This window comes from Pteropus medius, unplaced genomic scaffold (assembly GCF_902729225.1).
Source record: "Pteropus medius unplaced genomic scaffold, Ma_sr-lr_union100, whole genome shotgun sequence".
NCBI lineage: Eukaryota > Metazoa > Chordata > Mammalia > Chiroptera > Pteropodidae > Pteropus > Pteropus medius.
In genome coordinates, this window is record NW_024344370.1 from 14,868,955 (window position 1) to 14,888,252 (window position 19,298).

The following is a 19,298-nucleotide window of genomic DNA, read 5'->3' on the forward strand; positions in this document are numbered from 1 at the left end:
GGCGTAAGGGCTTGGCTTTCAATTTACCTAGTGTGGAAAAATTAAAGAATATTAGAGTTAAAAGAATTTCAATAATTGGGTCCACAGAGGTGTGTGTAAGTTAGCAGTTAAATTGGCCTGATGTATGAAAAAAAAAAAAAAACAGCATGAGATGTGTAATTATATCTATTGGTGAAGATACTAGAAAATGTTACTGGAATGGCCAGAGTCAGAGATTAAATTGAGAAGTTGTTAGTGAACTGTGATGAAGTTGAGGCACACAATTTGATCTGTTCCATCAGGCACATAATGTGCTCCTTGATGGAATTATAGGCGTAAAAATTATCAAAGATACTGACAGGCATGTTTGCTTGACTTTATGGAAAAGATATGAAGGTACAATATAAGTAAAGTAAATTGGTGGTGCTGGGGTCTTAAATATAGCAAGTGTTAGTTTTTAGTTGGGTGAAGCAGCCAGTGAAGATGGTTGTCTGTTTTAATTATAACCATTATTATATGATAGGTAAAACACAGAAGAATACAGAAGAAAATAAAAATTACCTATAGCCTTTTCCTCTGTCCTCTAAGATCTTTAGAAATTCAAAATTCAAAATAGGTTCTATGATATAGTTTTGTATCTTAGAATTTTCACATATTATCATCAAGCGTTTTCCTGGTGATTAAGCATTCTTGAAAATATTTTCACTGACTGCATAGGTTTCCATGGACTCTGTAGAGAGGCCATCATTTTTTTAACCACTCCCCCTTTGGACATTTAGGTTACTTCTAGTTTTTATTTTTTCCATTTATGAATTATGAGGACTGGAGATTTAAGTATTAATGTGAACAGGATTCTAGTGAAGAAGGTAGCTTTCTTTGTCTTTGCAAACATAGCCTGAAGAGTTTTGGAGAAAGCTGAAATTGTTAAGTTTTATTACTTTCATTTTGAAAATAATGAAAATTACCTTATTTATAGAATATTACAGAAAACTTGAAGGATATAAAAATGAGAAAAATGATCTCACAACTCTTTACATCTGCTATTTTTGTTTAATCCATATATAATATCTATTTGGATGGTTTTAAGGATTTAACTAACTGAGAAGAGGTGAGTCATAATTAAAAAGATTAGGGAGGAGTATCTGAGAGGTGAGAAAAAAATTTTAATGTAATAAGATTTATTTCAATCCACCAACAAATGCACTTGAGTGACTTTTGTACCTGCACTGAGTTGTTTTGACTACTGAGCAGTGCTCGTTCAGCATATTTTAATCACTGTTGTTTGCTTCAGCAATATCTAGCCAATAGTTCTGTAGAATAGTTTTAGTGATCGTGTGTGAAAATTTCAGTGTATAAGTAGAACATTGACTAGAAGAGATTGTGGCTTATGGTCGAATGTCCTATTTATTTGTATAAAAATTGCTTGCATATATTTTATCCTTTTCTTCCTAGCAGTTTTCAAGGCAAAAATGGCACTGGAAGGCTGTCCTTGTGTATTTGTTAATATTGCATATTTGTTGAATTCCCATCAAAAGTGTCTAGAAAATTCTTTACTAGAGGGGCCCTTCTTCAAAGGAAAAACTATCTTCACAATTAGTTAAATGTTTTATCACGTTTTTCAGAGAAGGCAGATAATGTGAGACTACATCAAATATATTAATGTTATACTTTATAGTCTGATTTGTCTGAGATTATCTAATAAATGTCAGGAAGAGCTATAGTAAAAGGAGAATGTAGAGAGGTAGAAAGGGATATTTATTTTTGAGGCAGTCTGAGTTGAGAGGAAGGTTAGGCATGCTGCTGTTCACATGACAGCACCTCCTCACCCTTTTTTCTTTTCCCTCTCCAAAGAAAATTTTTTTAATTGACAAGAAAACTAGGTAAAATCAACTTTTTAATTCACACTGTCTACACTATCTTCTTCCTGTTTTTCAGCTCTTGGACTCATCATAACTGAAGAATATCCATGATTTTTATTTTTAGTGTTTAACTTAGCTGTTGCCCTTAAAAGATTCTTTCAAGGAGAAGCTTCAAACCATTAAAATCTGTGGGGTTTATAGTGTTGTGCTTTTCTATTGTTACTTTTTGTGGCTCTTAAAAAGCTAGGTATGTGAACAGTTCCATTTCAGTTAAAATAGGAATTTCATAGCATTAATAGACATGCATTTCTTTCTCAAGTGGAACTATGTTAGATTGTATTTTATATCTACTTAAAAAAATTTAAAGTACAAAGTTATGCCATAAAAATGAACCAGAAAATGATGCCTTTGGTTTTCCAAAATAGGTTTGATGACTTAAACATTTTAATTTGAAATTTCAAGGATGTCTTATTTGTAGACTCTACATTAGGCTAGGAAAAATCTGAATATTTCTAGTAACTTAGTGACCTTACTTATAACTTAATTATCTTTTCAACTAAATTTCAGTTTAGTTGATAATTTAGGTGCAAAACAGTATGTATGGTCGATCTCATTTTCATATTAAAAAGTAACATGTTACTACATGTATGGAAAAAGGAACGTGGACTGGCATACACCAAACGGTTAGTTAGAGTGATAAGAGGACACAATAACTGAGAAGTTTGTGTTCTTTTAAAGGATCTGTAAGATTTTGAACTTACATATTCAAAGAATGATAAAACTTTTTTCTCTACTTCATACTAGGAATTATACAAAGATTTTTTTTAACACTTGTTTATATTAGATTATAATGTCATTTTGTTTGCCTCAGGTCATAGTCCATGGATGTTCTATGACAATGATACCTATTTGTAAAGTGCATTAAGATCAGCAGATAAAAGATCCTATCTTAGTGCAAACCTTCATTGTAATTGTCCTCCTTGGGCCAGCAATGGTGTTAATAGTTGTTTTTGTGAGTTGATACTGAAGATTTCTCTGCAAGAATTTATTGATTAAAAGGATAAAAACGTTATTTACTTTTTGGACAACTTTATTTAGAAATATTTTACACACCATATAATTCACTAATTTAAAGTGTACAATTCAGTTGTTTTGGGTAATATTCACAGTCAATTAAGGTAATATTTGCAACCATCATCACAATTTAAAAACATTTCATTGCCTCAAAAAGAAACCCTCTACCTTTCATACTCTCTACTTTTTCTCCCCACTAAGCAACTCACTAATCTACTTTCTGTCTTTATAGATTTCCTTATTCGGGGCTTTAATATTAATGGAATCATATAGTATGTGGTCTTTTGTGACTGGCTTCTTTCTTTTAGCAGAACCTTTTCAAGGTTCATTAACATTCTTGCATGTATCAGTGCTTCGTTCCTTTTATGGCTGAATAAGATTTCAGTGCATGGGTATATCACATTTTGTTTATCCATTTGTCAGGTGATGGACATTTGGGTTTTTTCCACTTTTCGGCTATTATGAATGATGATTCTATAAACATTCTTGTACAGATTTCTTTGTGGACATATGTATTTACTTTTGTTGATTAAACTAATGAACAGGCCAGCTGAAAAGCTCACTACTAATGAGTAAATACCTGTTTCTAAAACTCTAGCTACAGGTGTACCTCATTTTATTGCATTTTGCTTTATTGCGCTTCACAGATATTGCGTTTTCTGCAAATTGAAGGCAAGACCTTCCACCAGCATAAAGCTCATGACTTTGTTGCAATACTCACTTTAATGCGGTGGTCTGAATATCTCCGAGGTAGGCCTTTATTTAGGTGTTTTTTGTTTTTTGTTTTGCAGTGACAGTGTTTTAACAATGATTGTGGTGATGGTTGCTCAAGTCTAAATATCCTAAATATTATTGCATTGTACACTTTAAATGAGTGAACTATATGGTGTGTGAATTATATTTCTAGAATATAGAATAATCTAAAAATTTGAGCATAAGGAAAAGAAACCTAGCCATTGATAAGCAAGATTTTATACCAACAGTTGTAGTGTATTTGGGGAGAAATTGCATTTTATTTATTTTTTTAAATTTTTATTTATTTTTTAATTTTTTTTTTATGGTGACATTGGTTGATGAAATCCAATAAATTGAAAATTGCATTTTAAAACTGTCATGATAGCTTTTAACTTTGTTACTTTTGTATTGAAGACTTGGCTTATTTATTATTATTATTATTTACTCTTACAGCACCTGGTCTTCCTAGGTGGTCTCCCATCCAAGTACTAACCAGGCCTGACCCTGCTTAGCTTCGGAGATCAGACGGGATCGGGTGTATCGGGTGTGGTCAGGGTAGCATGGCCATAGACTAATTTTTTATTAGAAAGTTAATCTGTGCTCAGTATTCCACTTCCCAGAAATATTTTGCTGTTAATAGTTTGCTGTATATGCTTTCAGATTTTTTTCTAAACATATATGCAACATATTATTTTTTTCAGTAAAAAGGAAATCTTAATAGATTTACTGTTTTACACCTTACCTTTTATGTTAATTTTTTTTACCTAAAAAAGAAACAAAACTGTGTCAGGCTTCCATAGAATAATGGGCCGTTATGGATTCTGCAGTCATCTGTTATCAGTGAACATAAATAGCAACCAGGTCTAATTGTTAGGGAGGGCTGACCTTTCTAATAAGATTTGACCATTCAACTAAAAAATATATCTTGCTCATATATGGTACCTCCCTGTACATTTTTCTGCAGTTTCCTGTAAGTCTACATTTATTTCAAAATTAAAAATTAAAAATATATTGCTCTTACTAGGAAAATACCAACTTTCAGAAATTGAGATAGCAAGAACCATTTTATTAAGACAAAACCAAGCAAAACTACTATCCAAGAGAGAAAGGGACTTCTAATGTCTCTCTTCCTTCTTCCTTTTTTTAAAACAACCCACTGAAGCATATTTTATATATATCATAAAATCTACCCATGTTAAGTGTACAATTTATTAATTTTTAGTAACTTTACCGAGTATTGCAACCATCACCATAAATCAGTTTTAGGACATTTTTATCCTCCCAATAATTAGTCCCTCCTGCTCATATACAGTTAATGTTCTTTTCCACCCTCAGTTCTAGGCAGCTAGTAATTTACTTTCTTTCTCTATAGTTTTTCCTATTCTGGACATTTCATATAATCATACAATATGTGGTCTTTTGCATCTGGCGTCTTTTACTTAATAAAATGTTTATGAGGTTCATAACGTAGCATGTGTCAGTGTTTGTTCCTTTTTATTGCTAAGTTATATTCCATTTTATACACCTCACAATGAAGATATACCTCATTTTGTGTATCCACTTACCAGTTGGTGGACATTTAGATTGTTTCCAACATTAGGTTATTTTTAGCTATTAAGAATAATTGCATCTTGCTTTTTCCCCACCGATGGTATATCTGGGCAGATGTTTAAAAGTAATATTTAGAAATCTGCAAAAATGTTTTATACCATAGTCTTTTAAAAAACACTTCCATTGTAGGATATACTGTCATTTTATTTAAGGTAAAATGGGTGTTTGTGAATTGTTTCTGATTTTCTGTTGTTATAAACTACTGCAGTGACTATTCTTCCTCATTTATTTTTGTGTGTTTTTGTGATACAGATTTTTAAGAGTGGAATTTCTGGAACAAAGGGCATGAATATTTACAGTTTGAAATATTGAAGGCCAGAAGACATCTTTAATCTTTAGTTGTAATTTTATTCAATAATAAATATCTACTATCAAGTTGTTTGTAAGTTCTTGTGTTGGCCAAAGAAAAGCAAGTTCTGCTTGCCTGAGTTAACAGAATGTTAAGGCAAAAAATTTTTGTGTTGAAAATAACAGGAATATATTCACTTCAAAATCTTTTGTGATAAATGGATATGCAGTTCAGGAATACTCGTTATTTCACTTTTCTTTGAATTAGAACCGTCTACTAAAAATGTTGGGGACTACTATAAAAGTTATAGAACCTGCATGGGGGTACTTTTGGTTAAAAAAAAATGGATAATCTTAAATGGTGGCAGAATAACAGTTATGATGTCAGTTTCCGGAATGGTCTCTCTTCCCCATTTCCCCATAATTTCCAGTGTTTTGTGCAGGTGAAGACACTGAAGCCAAATAGATCTAGACCTGAGCTCCAGTGTTCTGTCTCTTACTGCAGGAGTCCCCAACCTCTGGGCCCAGATGGCACAGCAGGAGGTGAGCGGGGGACAAACAAGCAAAATTTCATCTGTATTTGCAGCCACAGCGCTAGCATCACTGCCTCAGCTCCACCTCAGATCATCAGGCATTAGAGTCTCATAGGAGCTCTGTTCCCCGGTGCCAAAAAGATTGGAGACCGCTATACTGTATTTTTTAGCATATATCTGAAATACGTGTATATTAATACATTATCATCTTATCAAGGCTATAAAGTAAATTTTTGAAAGATGACGGTAAAACCTGGGTTCTTTGTTAGACACCTTGACCCTAAAGTTTTTTTTAATCAGTCATTTGAAATATTTTTTGATCAATAAATATGTGTTAATAGGTTTGTGAAATTATTAAAAGAATTGTGCCTAGAGTAGACTCATTGCATTTTTTTTGACTTCAGTAAATGAATGGATCCCCAAATAGGAAGGAATGACAAATGGATTTGTAATCGTGCAGGGTGTTTATGTTTAGTCATCAGTGCCCTTTGAGGTTGGCTTCTTCTGCATCACATCCTTATTTGGGTGAGTTTTTCTTTCAGTGTGAAGACCTGAGGGATGGAGTAGCTAGTACTGTTTCCTAAGGTATTATGGTTACTATATTGATGTTATATATTGCATAGTAAACAAATTAATAAATCTGATTCCCTCTATTGGGAATTTTAATTAATATGCTGTTGAGATATGTGAACGTCCTAAAGAGCTTACTTTTCAAGGACTTCTTAAAAAGGACTCAGATTTCTGAATATAATTTAACCTTTTCTTGATTGCTTACAATGTTTATAGTACTGTAACAATGAGACAATGCGTCCCTTCATTATTTTGTCTGTAATTTTATTTACTGATCTCTGCATGATGATGTTATTTTTGCTTGCTGTAGACTAGTGATAATGGTTACCTTAAAGAATATTCTTAATTTGACTGGAATAAATTTGCATGAAAAACTGAGGGAAAGTAAAAAACCAAAGTTAGGTAATAAATTTCTTTTTTATCTTGAAAAATTGTAAAAGCCAAGTGGATATGTTCGAATTCATAAAGGGCTATAGTTTTATGTTATATTCTTGATAAGTGGAAATTTATGTGCAAAATGCTAAGGATATTATTTATATTATCTCCTTACAAATATGACATTTTAATTTGTTGTGTTGTATGACAAACTAGTTACTTGGTATATTAGGTGAGAGGTTTATTAAAGATGACTTTAACATAACTGGAAGTTCCTATGTTACCTGTTTTCGGCAAACAAAAAATTAGGTTTCAGATTGTGTAACACTTGGTTACACCATTGCTTTTTGATTTCCAGTAAACATATTCAGTTGTTCATTATTTATTTTCACTGAAGAAAAGTAAAAACTACTAATTGGGAAGAGTTGTCGAGCTTGATTTATTTCACCTGTAACATTGATATTTCTAATCATCTTTTTGCTATGACTTACTAATTTATTATTTATTGGATTAAACAACAGTAAAAGTTTTGTAGGATTGTGTAGTGGTTTGGTTATGTTAATTTCCTATTAGTTGAAGACTAGCCAATAGACTGTTACTGCTCTTTTGTTAAAATTTTATCTACTTTCTCACTTCTCAAGTTGTTTTAAGTTTACCGAAGACTTATAGTAGCAATTATAAAGTATTTTGTGGTATTCAATGCTTATATGATTAGTAATATGCTGTCTTGACTCAGAATTCAAGATTTAAAGCACAGACTTTGAGTCAAATAATCAGAAATCCCTTAATGCATGTTAAAGGAATTCAATGGAGATTTGATAATGTCTTTAAAGAGGTCCGTGTTTATCTTCTAAATTATGCTGTGTATAATTCCTTAAAACTTCAGACTTAGTTTCACTGATATACCCTTAGAAGTGATTATAGAGAATACGATTATGTATATGTGTATATATAATAAATTGTAAACTTTATGAAACCTTATAGTGTTCCTTTGATATAAAGTTGTACGATTAACAATGGTTAAGTCAAGGAAAGACAGCTCACCTGAGCATCAGAATTGCATATTAGCAGGGTTATTCTTAAGTCATTTTGATCTCTCTCTCTTTTGTTAAACTAAAAATCTTTTTAAATTGTAGGGAGAAAAAAATAGTGGCTTTGATGTCCTTTACCATAATATGAAACATGGACAGATATCGACAAAAGAACTAGCAGATTTTGTAAGAGAAAGGTATGTACTTTTTAAAGTCATTTAACAATTCATTATAGGTTAAATTTTAGAATATAAATAATTGAGAAAATTTTGGTTGGATTTGAATTAAAGTAATCAAATACAGTTGTTAAAAGTATACTATAATTATACTTTAAAGTAGTGGTTATTTACACACTGAGAGCTAAATAGTGACTTCAAGTGGCATTGTTAAGCTGGTTTGCGTATCACTGCTTGAAAATATAATCTACATATTTTTCATTGAATGTGCTAGCAAGATGGTACGATAGAAAAATTGAGGAACTTTATAGGATAAAATATTACCATTTCTTTAAATAAACATGTCATTGAAACATACTAAAATAATTTGAAAAGACTGTTTTCTTGAACTTGTAGTTTAATTATGTATTATAACTTATTTTTAAAAAGTTTTAAGCATATATTTTTAAGTTCTGCAAATTTACAAAATGTGATTTTAAGATTCTTAGAATATAGTAGTCAACTTAAAAATGATTAAAAATCAGTATAATTTGATTTGATTAAAGCTGCTCTGTGGCTAGCACCATTTGGTAATTTTTATATGGACACATTTAAAATCTTTACCTTGATAATATAGAGATATTTTGCCTTTAGATATAATGCTTCATTTATTTATTCTTTCAATATATATCACATTGTGCTGTGTGCCAGGCACTTGTCTGGATTTTGGGAATATAGTGGCAAAGATACAACTTCTGCCCTCATGGAGCTTACAGACTGGTAGAAATTGGAGAACAAACTGTTTCATGTAACACCAATCCTTTGACAGCTTCCACCTCTCTACTGGAGTTAAGAGGGAGTCCAAAAGCTCTAAGTACTATGGATAAAGCTTTCCCTCACCGGCTTCTACATCATCATTGGCAGGAGTAAAGGAGAGGCCCCAGAACTCTGCGTCTCTGGCATGTCCCCTAGGCAGCCTTCTTCCCCAACACTTACATCACTACTATAAATTTCTACCATGAAACCATCAAGGCAGTTGTCATGCCTTTAGCCTTGTCACCGTAAGTCCAGGACTCCTGGGCCATCCCCTCTTTGCCTAGACTCTAGCCCCTTTATGATTCCGTGAGCAGTAAGACAGCCCCTTCTTCCACTCCCCCTTTCCTACTTTATTTCATAACACTTAATAACCATCTGATATATGCGAGATTTTACTAATTCATCTTGTCTTTCCCCACTAGAATTTAAACCTCAGAAGAGCAAGGATTTTTTTTTTTTGTGTGTGTCTTTTTTGCTTATTGCTCTATTTCTTGCACTTGGGATAGTGCTTGCTCCTTTAGTAGGCCCTCAGTAAAGATTTTTGGGTATAATGAATCTCTAACTTCACTATCGTAATCCAAGATGTTATCCTAATCCAATCCATTATTGTTGCTTGAAATGCAGCAATAACAGCTCTTAACGGGTCTACCTACTTTCATTCTTGTATTCCTGCTGTTTATTTTCTGCGCTGTAATTGGAGTGCTTTTTATAAACTACAAGTCAGTTTGTTACCTCTCTTGGTTAATCATTTCAGAGGCTTCCCATTGCTCTTAAGATAGGTCTGCATGGTCTGACCTAAAACTACTTTTCAAGCTTTAGGCACACCAGACTCCTTATGTTTTCCTCTCCAGAGACATTGGTCATATTATTGACAGGCTTCTTCTAATCCAGGCTTTGTACATGCTTATTCCTGTCTTCATTTAGTTAATGCCTGTTTATCCTTTAGTGCTCAGCAATGTGGTCACTTTTCCAGAAATCCTTTTCCTAATCTCTCTGACTAGGTCAGAAACACCTATTATAATCTCTCTCAACATCATATATCAATTTGTAGTATTTATAAAATTTTGTAATTATTCATTTGGTTATTTCTTTCTGTGTTCCCCTAAATGGGAACATTGTACAATATTCTGTTGTAGCCCAGCACCTAGCACAGAATCTGGCACAATTAAATACTCAGATTTCTTGAAGGAGTGAATGAGAAAGAAAGGAAGAAAGGATAGACACTTACATATATGCTATGCACTAAGAATTTTGCATACGTTATCTCATTTAACTATCAAAACACTAAGTTCCATTTTACAGATAAAAAAATCAGAGCCCAAAAAGATTAAATGACTTCCTAAGTCAGTCATTCAGACTTTCTTCTTGCCCTCCTTCCTTTTTTCCTCCCTTCCTCCCTTCAATAGCTTTATTGAGGTATAACTGACATATACTGTACATATTTAAAGTATATAATTTGATACATTTTGACATATATACACTCATGAAACCAACACCACAATCAAGACAGTGAGCATCCCTCCACCCCATCTCTAAGCATCCAGTCATTTCCTTTTTTTTTTAAACAACTTACTTGCTTCTGACACTTAGGTCAGTTTGCATTTTCTGGAATTTTATATAAATTGAATTGTGCAGGATGTACTTCGTTGTCTGTTACTTTCACTCAATATAATTTTGAGATTGATTCATGTTGCATGTATCAACAATTTTGATATTACAGGTAATATTGCTTTGAATATTCTTGCACATGTGTCTTAGTATACATGTATATACCCTGGAGTAGAATTGCCAGATCATAGAGTGTGCATACGCTGTAGTAGATAATGCCAAAGTTTTCCAAGGTGGTGGAACCAGTTTATACCACCAGCAGCCTTGTTTGAGAGTTCCAATTGCTCCATGTCCTCATCTACACTTGGCATTGGCAGTCTTTTAATTTGAGTCATTCTGATAAGTAGTAATATCTTATTGTGGTTTTAATGTGTATTTCCCTGATGAATAGTGAAGTTGGCCATTTACATTTTCTCTTTTACGAAGTACCTGTTCATCTCTTTCCTATTTTTCTGTTTTTTCTCCCCTTTTAAAAATTAAAGTGAAGAAATTCTTTATTCTGGGTAAAAGCACTTTGTCAGTTATGTGTTACAAATTTATATAAATTCCCTTGATTTTTATATATTGTCTGTGCCCAGCAGCAGCCTGGGGCAGTTCTTGCTTATTCTGATAATTTGTGTGTAGATTCTTTTGGATTTTCTATGTAGACAGCTTATGCAAATGATAGTTTTATCCTTTCCTTTCTAACCCTTTTCCTTTTATTTCTTTTTCTTGAATTATTGTACTGACTAATATCTCCATTGTAATGCTAATGGTGATAACAGGCATTCTTATCTTGTTTCCAGTCTCATTTCACTCTTAAATAGGACATGTTTATTCTAGTTTTTTTTCCTTACTACTTATCAGATTAAGGAATTCTTTTAAATACTATTTTGATAAAGTTATTTTATCTTTCTTTTTTCCCTCTTTTCTTTTTTAAAAATCTTTTTCTTTTTGCCGTTTTTTTTTTGTTTTCCTCTCTTATTTTTTATTATTTTTTTTATTTCTTTTTAAAAAAATTTTTTTAAAAACATCATGTATGGATATTGAATTTCGTCAAATACTTTTCCTGCATTTTTGAGATGATATATTTTTTCCTTTTCTTTCTTTTTTCCTCCCTTGTTAATCTGAATTACATTAAACTTTGAATGTTTAACTTCTATTCCTGTTATAAACTCAGCTTGGTAAAGATGGTATTTTTATAAAATGTTGGATCAATTTGCTGCTATTTTATTTAGGATTTTTGCATGTATACTTGTGTGAGTGAGATTGGCTTTTCTCTAAATGTCCTTGTTAGGTTTTGGTATCAATGTTTTTTGACCTTATAGGGAGTATATCCTATTTTTGTATTCTCTGGAAAAATTATGTATTATAGTTTCTTATGTTTTTCTTAGAATATGCTGGTAAAGCCATCTGTGCTTGGAATATCTTTGAGGGAAGGTTTTAAAAATCATGTTTAATTTCTTTAATAGTTAGAAGTGTGTTCAGCTATTCCGGTTCTTCTGTGAATTTGGTAAGTTGTATTTTCAAGGAATTTTTCCATTTCATCTAAATTTTCAAATTTATTGGCAAAAAAGTTATTCTTCATATCCTCTTATGAACATTTTTTTGAATGTCTTCAGTATCTGTACTGATGTCCCACTTTTCATTCCTGACGGTTTTTGTGCCTTCTCTTTTACATGATTAGTCTCATTTAGCATTTGTTGATTTTAATAGTTTTTATAAACAAGCAACTATTGGTTTTGTTGATCCTCTCTTTTTTGTGTATTTTATTTTCTGTTTTATTAACTTCTGTTCCTTATTTCCTTTGATTTTGTGTTCTAGTTGCTGTTCTTTTTCTAACTTTTGAGATGGATTCTTAACTTAATGATTTTCAACCCCTTTTTTCTTCCAATATATTCATTTAAGTCTATAAATGTCTGTCAAGCATTGCTTTTGTTGCTCCCTACTCATTTTGAGAAATAAGATTTTTATTATTTGAGTTTTAATATATTTTGTGTCATTGTGCTTTCTTGCCTCCTGGGTTATTTAGAAGTATATTTCTTAATTTCCAAATGTGTTGATTTTTAAAGGCGTATTTTTGATGTTGATTACATGCTTAATTTGTTAGAGAACATACTCTATCATTTCAGTGTTTTGAAATCTGTTAACTTTTGGTTTATAGACTAGGATAGAGTCAATTTTGGCAAATATCTGTATGTACCTAAAAAGACTATATTTGTTGGATATAAGGTTGTGTATATACTCATTATGGTAAATTGTTCATTTCTAATATATCTTTACTGTTTTTTTTAATCTTGCTTATTTTATTAGTTCCTGAGAGAGTTGTATTGCAAATTTTCCATTTTGATTCGTGATTTTTGTCTGTTAATCCATATAGTTCTGTCATTTTTTGCTTTATATGAGGCATATTAGTAGGTAGATGTAAATTTGGAACTATTACATCTTCAGGTGAACTGAAATTTTTATCATTATGGAGTGTACTTTTATATCTTTTGCAGTGTTTTTGCCTCGGGGTCTACATTGTTGTTACTGCAATGTCATCAGTTTGCTTTTGGTATTTGCCTGGTATATTTATTTTTTCTTTTCTTTGCTGTGTCCTTGGGGTTTAGGTATGTTTCTTTCTTATTTTTAAAGCCATTTTGTCAATCTTTATCTTTTGATTGGAATATTTAGTTAATTACATTAAGTGTAATTAGAGATATATTTGGTTTCAAATATATTTTCTTAGAGGTTGTCAGACTTTTTTTTTGTAGAAGTCTAGACTTTGTGTGCCATCCAGTCTCTGCTGCAGCTATTCATTTCTGCTGTTTTGGTACAAAAGCAGCTATAGTCAATACATAAACAGATGAACATGGCTGCATTTTAATAAAACTTTATTTATGAAAACAAGCAAATGGGCTAGATTTGGTTGATGGTACTGTAATTTGCCAACCTTTATACTGTTCACGTTTGTTTTCTATTTATCCTATTTGTTTTAAACTTTTTCCCTCCACTTTCTTGCCTTTTGGCCTATTTTTTAAAAATTCTGTTTTCTGTTAGCTTAGAAGTCATATCTTTCTCTGCTGTTCTTCTAGTTGTTATTCTATAGGTTATAACATACTTCCTTGACCTATTAATTTCTAATAATAATTGGTACTGTTATCCTCTTCCTGAAAATGCAAGAAGCTTTTAGCACTATCACCACCTGACTTATATGCCATTTGTGTGTGTGTGTGTGTGTGTGTGTGTGTAACTTTTTACTATGAAAATTAAGTTATTCATTTTTAAAAACTTTGTTGTGGAAATACACACTTATATGCCATTTTTGTTTTGTATTTCTTTACTTTTTTATTATGGAAAATTTCAAACTTTGTCAAAAAGTAGAGAATATATTATAAACCACTCAGTAACAAACTATAATACAGTTTCAACAATTAGTATTTTGCCAGTCTTGTTTAAAGCAATTCCCTGGTATCAAATTATTATATACATAATACTTATGTATGTATCTTTAGCAGCTAAAGACTTTAATAATAATCTAACAAAATTAATGATAACTTAAATATATTCTCATATCTAATCTAGCTTTATTTGTTGTCAGATCGTTATGAATTTTATCTTCTATATTCTTAGTCATTATTTCTATTTATTAAAATTATTTTCTTTTTTCCCAATACTTTGTCCTGGATCATTTTTTCTTCTGTTTTAAAAACATCTTTTTTATATTCTCTTTAATGTGGACTTGCTGGTGATGAATTCTCAAGTTTTGTCAGTCTGATCATATTTTTATCTTATTTAAAAATTTTTATTATAGACAATTTCACACTTATAAAACTTATACAAAAGTTATGAACTTGTTATACTTTCATGTTGTAGCCACCAAGGTTCAACAGTTATCAAATCATGGCCAGTTATCAACTCATGTTCCATCTATTCCATGCCATTACTACTGAATTGTTTATGAAGCAGATTTCAGACTCAGAAACAATACATTTCATCCATTAGCATTTCAGATGTGTATTTAGAAAGTAAGGGCTTTTAGAAAAACATAACTACAACAGTCAGTGTTCCAGACTTTGGCCATTCTAATAGTTATATAATGGTATCTCTTTTTAATTACATTTTCCTTAGGACATGTGATGTCGTACATCTTTTCATATGCCTATTTGCTGTCTGTGTATCTTCTTGGGAGAGGTGTCTGTTACGGTCTTTGGCCCATTTTTTAATCAAGTTGTTTGTTACTGTTGAATTTTAAGAGTTCTTTTATATTGGGTGTGTCTTTGCAGATGGTTTCTCCGGGTCTGTGACTTGTCTTCTCATCTTCTTGACATTATCTTTCACAGACCAGAAGTTTAAATTTTAGTGAAGTCCAGCTTTTCTTCACAGATTGTGTCTTGGTATTATATTTAAAAAGACATCACTATACCCAAGGTTCTAGGTTTTCTCTTGTAGTATCTTCTAAGAGTTTTATAGTTTTGCATTTTACTTTTTCGTCTTTGAGTTTTAACAGTTTGACTATGGTGTTACTAGGTATAGATATCTTTTTTATTTATCTTATTAAGATTTGTTGGGCTACTTGGATCTGTGGTTTGATATCTTTTGTTATTTGGAAAAAACTTCATTATTATCTCAGCAAATAATACTTCTGACCCATTCTTTCTCTCTTTACAACATATGTTAGACTTTTTTTTTTTTTTGCTTTGTCCTTTATTTCTTTTTCTGTTTTACATTCTTTTTTCTCTCTTGGCTTTATTCCAGGAGATTCTTCTCACCTGTCTTCTAGTTTATTCTCACTAAAGTATACTGAATCTACTGTTAAACCTCATCCATTGAGATATTAATTTTTGTTTTGTTTTTCATATAAACAGTTTGTATTTTTTACACATTTGCCGTGCTTTCCTCTACTTTTTAAAAATAATATCTAGTTCTCTACTGAAATTCTTGGTTTAATCTACTTTCTCCTTGAACATAATAAATAAACTCCTAAGGTCTAAGTTTTACAACCTCAGCTTTTGGAACATTGCTAATTTGTTCCTGTTGTTTTTTGTTTATCTTATTTTGTTTCCTTATGTGCCTGGTAGTTTTATGAATTCGTATGAGGCATCCATATAGGATCCAGTATCAGAGTTTGAAAAGATATGGATTGTAGACCCTTTGAGAGCTTGCCTACTTATGGTTCATTCTTACTCTTAAAGTCTCAACTTAAGAGTCATGAGATTTCCCATGCTTCCCACCATTGGCAAGTCTAAATCTATCATTTGGTTTTCCTTATCCTGTGAGGTTCTGGAAAGCTCTGCTTCACTTCTCAACCTTAGCTGCCTCTTCTAGATGCCCCCAAGGGAAAAGCTGCCCTATGTATCTGACTCACTTCTCTGGATATTCCTCTCTCGGATCGGATTTTAGCCTACGGATTCTTAACTGCCTGTTTAGTTCTCTGATGCCTTTTAGTCACACTGCCATGTTCCCCCATATTTTTTCTAGTTTTCCTCATTGGGAAGTTTTTATATCGATTCATTATTACTAGAAATTGAACCACTTTTTTCTAGCTGTTAAACTTCTCCATTGAGATATTAATATTACTTTTTGTATTAACTTTTTAAAAAAATTATTAAAATACTGCCTTCGTAATGTAGTATATTAAGAAGACAAAGTTTAAAGGAGCAGGAAAAAGTCACAACGCCAGCAGTGAGAGGCAGATACTGTTAGAGAGCCGAATGGGGCTGGGAAAGAGTTCGGAGATAAGCTTAGTTTAGGTCATTTGAGTTTGAGGTGATTAAGATATCTAAGTAGAATTGTATTTGTTTTTAGATATTAAACAGATGGTTTGATAGAAGAGTGGTGGAGATAGAAAGTTGAACCTATCAAAGTAAATGGAAAGGCACTGGTGGTTATAGACTGTTCCACTGTTAAGAGTAGCACAGACTAAGAAGGAACAGGGTGTTTATGGAGAGATAAGGTAGAACTTAAATTATGCAGTGTTACGAAGGCCAAGACAGCCTCATGTTTTGTATAAGTAGGTTATGTTGTCTGTGGAAAAATTTTTTTTTATCCTATATTTAATGTCATTGGTTGATGTTTTGTTTTTATTAAGCCTAAAATTCTATCAGCTAGTTATATAAAACACATTATTCTAGTGTGAAATACTCGTTAGTATTTTAGATCTAATCACTTAATAGATTAAGCCATGAAGTTCAGGACTTTAGACTTGCTAATAATTCATATTTAGTTTTGTGCAAATGATTATCATCAATCTCTTATTCTATTAAATGTACGTAATAATGAAATCACAATGTGGAAGCATAATAAAACTATATTACGTACACCAAGTAAGTATTAAAAACAAATGACTTTCACACAGTCAGTTTACAGAGAGAGAATACTACAAGATGCAGCACTTTTGTATTTCCTGTTTAAATAACCATAGGTACTAAAGGTAAAAAGAGTAGTGACTTCATTTATGTTTTTTTGGTGATACAAATTATTTTAGTTCTACATCAGACTAGTTTTTTAAGTAGATGTGTGCAAAAGGCATTAAGACCACATACTTACTTATTTCTAACATATAATTTGAGTTATCTTTTTGTTTTTACAGTTTTAATTGTATTTTGATAACTTTGCTGTGTTTGGTCATTAACCAAGAGATATTATAATATGAAAATTTGATTTAACAGAGCTACTATAGAAGAAGCGTACTCCAGGTCTATGACAAAACTAGCAAAATCCGCAAGCAATTATTCTCAACTTGGGTAAGTTAATTTCTTTGGAGAACTCTTTTTTCAGTGTTGATCTAGGCAGAGTTCTTCAGAATATTATGTTTCATTGAGGATATAATTGTTTATAAATATGATATGTAATTATTTAAGATGTATATATGAATATATTCTTGACTTAATTGAAAATATAGTTGAACTTGCTGAATCACTTAATGCAGTCAAAATAAATGAAACTTACTTTCCCCCTTTATAAACTAGTCATTCAGTAGTATAATTTTGATTTTATAAATGTTGTATGTTATGCATGTTATTCTAGTTTTCTGTAAGTTTACTGAAATTCTGTTGAACAATGATCTTTAAAAACTTAAACTATTAAAATGACTAAAATACATTAAAAAGTCATGATTTTATAGATCATCATTAAATATTCCTTTTAAAAATTTGTGTTGAAGAAATGTATCTTTTGAAAAATGAATATTAATAATAATATATTTAAAATGAGATGTTCTCATACCTGTAACAACTCTGGGAAGAATAATTGTATAATTTGAACCATAACAACTCTAGAAGGAATACTTACTCTGTTTATCTAAAATTTGGGAAAAAGTTATATTTTAGCTCAGGTGTGAAAATAATTAGTCCAACATTTATGAAGATTTTTATAATGCTATTCAATGAAAGAGTCCTCTGTATCTGGGTTTCTCATGAGTCTGTGAATCCTCTGAAATTTTAGATAAAATTTTGTGTAGGTATTCATATTTCTGATGAAGAGGGTCTCTATCAGTTATCAGATTCACATATGATTCTGTGATCCAAAAAACTGGTTAACTATTTTATGACAATATTCTCTAATGTCATTGAGTGTTTTTAAATAAAAAAGTCTTCCTACTTTGCAGCCTGGGTAAAAAGGAACTGGACTCTCAGTTTCATCCACTAGGTAGTGACACTGTCCATTATGTAAGTCCTGTCAGCCACAGCTAAGAGGGCCTTCTGCAGCATATATACTGGTTGGGAAAGATGGGGAGTTCTGCCACCTTTTCGAGGAGAGTGGGGACTGGTGGTTGATGGCCATGTTTGTTTTTTGTTTTGTTTTCCTCCCAGTTCTCCTTTAATTCTTCCTCCATTCCTTCAAAACAACTTCATTCTTCCTTCTTTTTTCCATCTCCTCACTTTTCTGGTAGCCTCCTGTTTCTAGAGCCTCCATTTAGACGTGCTCTTTTAAAATGTACTTTCTTTTTTATTTACCACAGTAAAAGAAAGTAGAATAACAGAAGCTAGCTTTAACCAGTTGACTGTGGTTTTAATATAGAAAGTTCTAACCTATTTTTAGTTACCAGGTAGTAGATAGAAAAAACATGGATTGACTTAAACTGTGTTTTCTGATAATAAAGTTACTGACAATATTTCTGTCTTTGGAATGTGTACTTCTCAAATAATAAGTGATTTTTTGTGTGTTAATGTCATCTCTTAAAATCATAAAGATTTTTATTTTATTTTATTTTTATTTATTTTTATTTTTATATTTTTATTTTATTTAATTTTTTTAGGTGAGGCAACCCTTGGTTGACCTCATAGATTGCAAGGACCTTGTCAGCTTACAATCCTTCTTTTTTATTTTTTACGCTTACAGCACCAGGTCTTCCTAGGTGGTCTCCCATCCAAGTACTAACCAGGCCTGACTCTGCTTAGCTTCCAAGATCAGACGGAATCGGGTTTGTTCAGGGTGACATGGCTGTAGACAGTCATAAAGATTTAAAATTCTGTACTGACCAAATTAGTTTAAATTAACCATTGGCCAGACATGTCATAAGTAGTTAACCCATTTCTATATACCTGAGGTCCAAAAATATTTTAAAAATCAACCAAGGATTAAAAAATTAAGGCCAGTCTGTCATTTAATTTGTGATATATTTTAATTTAATCTTTTGCCTGATTAAAATTGCTGACTATAACATTTTTATTTCCATTAGTTCTATTTTGGAGCCTTAAA

General features: G+C 31.6%; 1 protein-coding gene and 2 pseudogenes across 4 annotated transcripts in view; 1 reads left to right on the top strand and 2 right to left on the bottom strand.

Moving 5' to 3' along the window:
* The window catches only part of FCHO2 (FCH and mu domain containing endocytic adaptor 2), a 105,190-nt gene that overhangs the window by 5,477 nt on the left and 80,415 nt on the right, over positions 1-19,298 (top strand). Inside the window, exons 1-3 of one of the 4 annotated variants that reach the window (XM_039870197.1) lie at positions 5,550-5,572; positions 8,161-8,252; positions 17,267-17,341. In XM_039870197.1, the coding sequence (XP_039726131.1) occupies positions 8,200-8,252; positions 17,267-17,341 (128 nt within the window). In that variant the 5' untranslated portion in view covers positions 5,550-5,572; positions 8,161-8,199. Of the gene's footprint in view, positions 1-5,549; positions 5,573-5,675; positions 5,699-6,579; positions 6,605-8,160; positions 8,253-17,266; positions 17,342-19,298 lie in introns of those variants that run through there. The other 3 variants (XM_039870195.1, XM_039870196.1, XM_039870194.1) reach the window with 3 other exon arrangements.
* On the bottom strand, positions 4,092-4,219 carry LOC120608327 (uncharacterized; annotated as a pseudogene).
* LOC120608318 (uncharacterized) lies at positions 18,930-19,048 on the bottom strand (annotated as a pseudogene).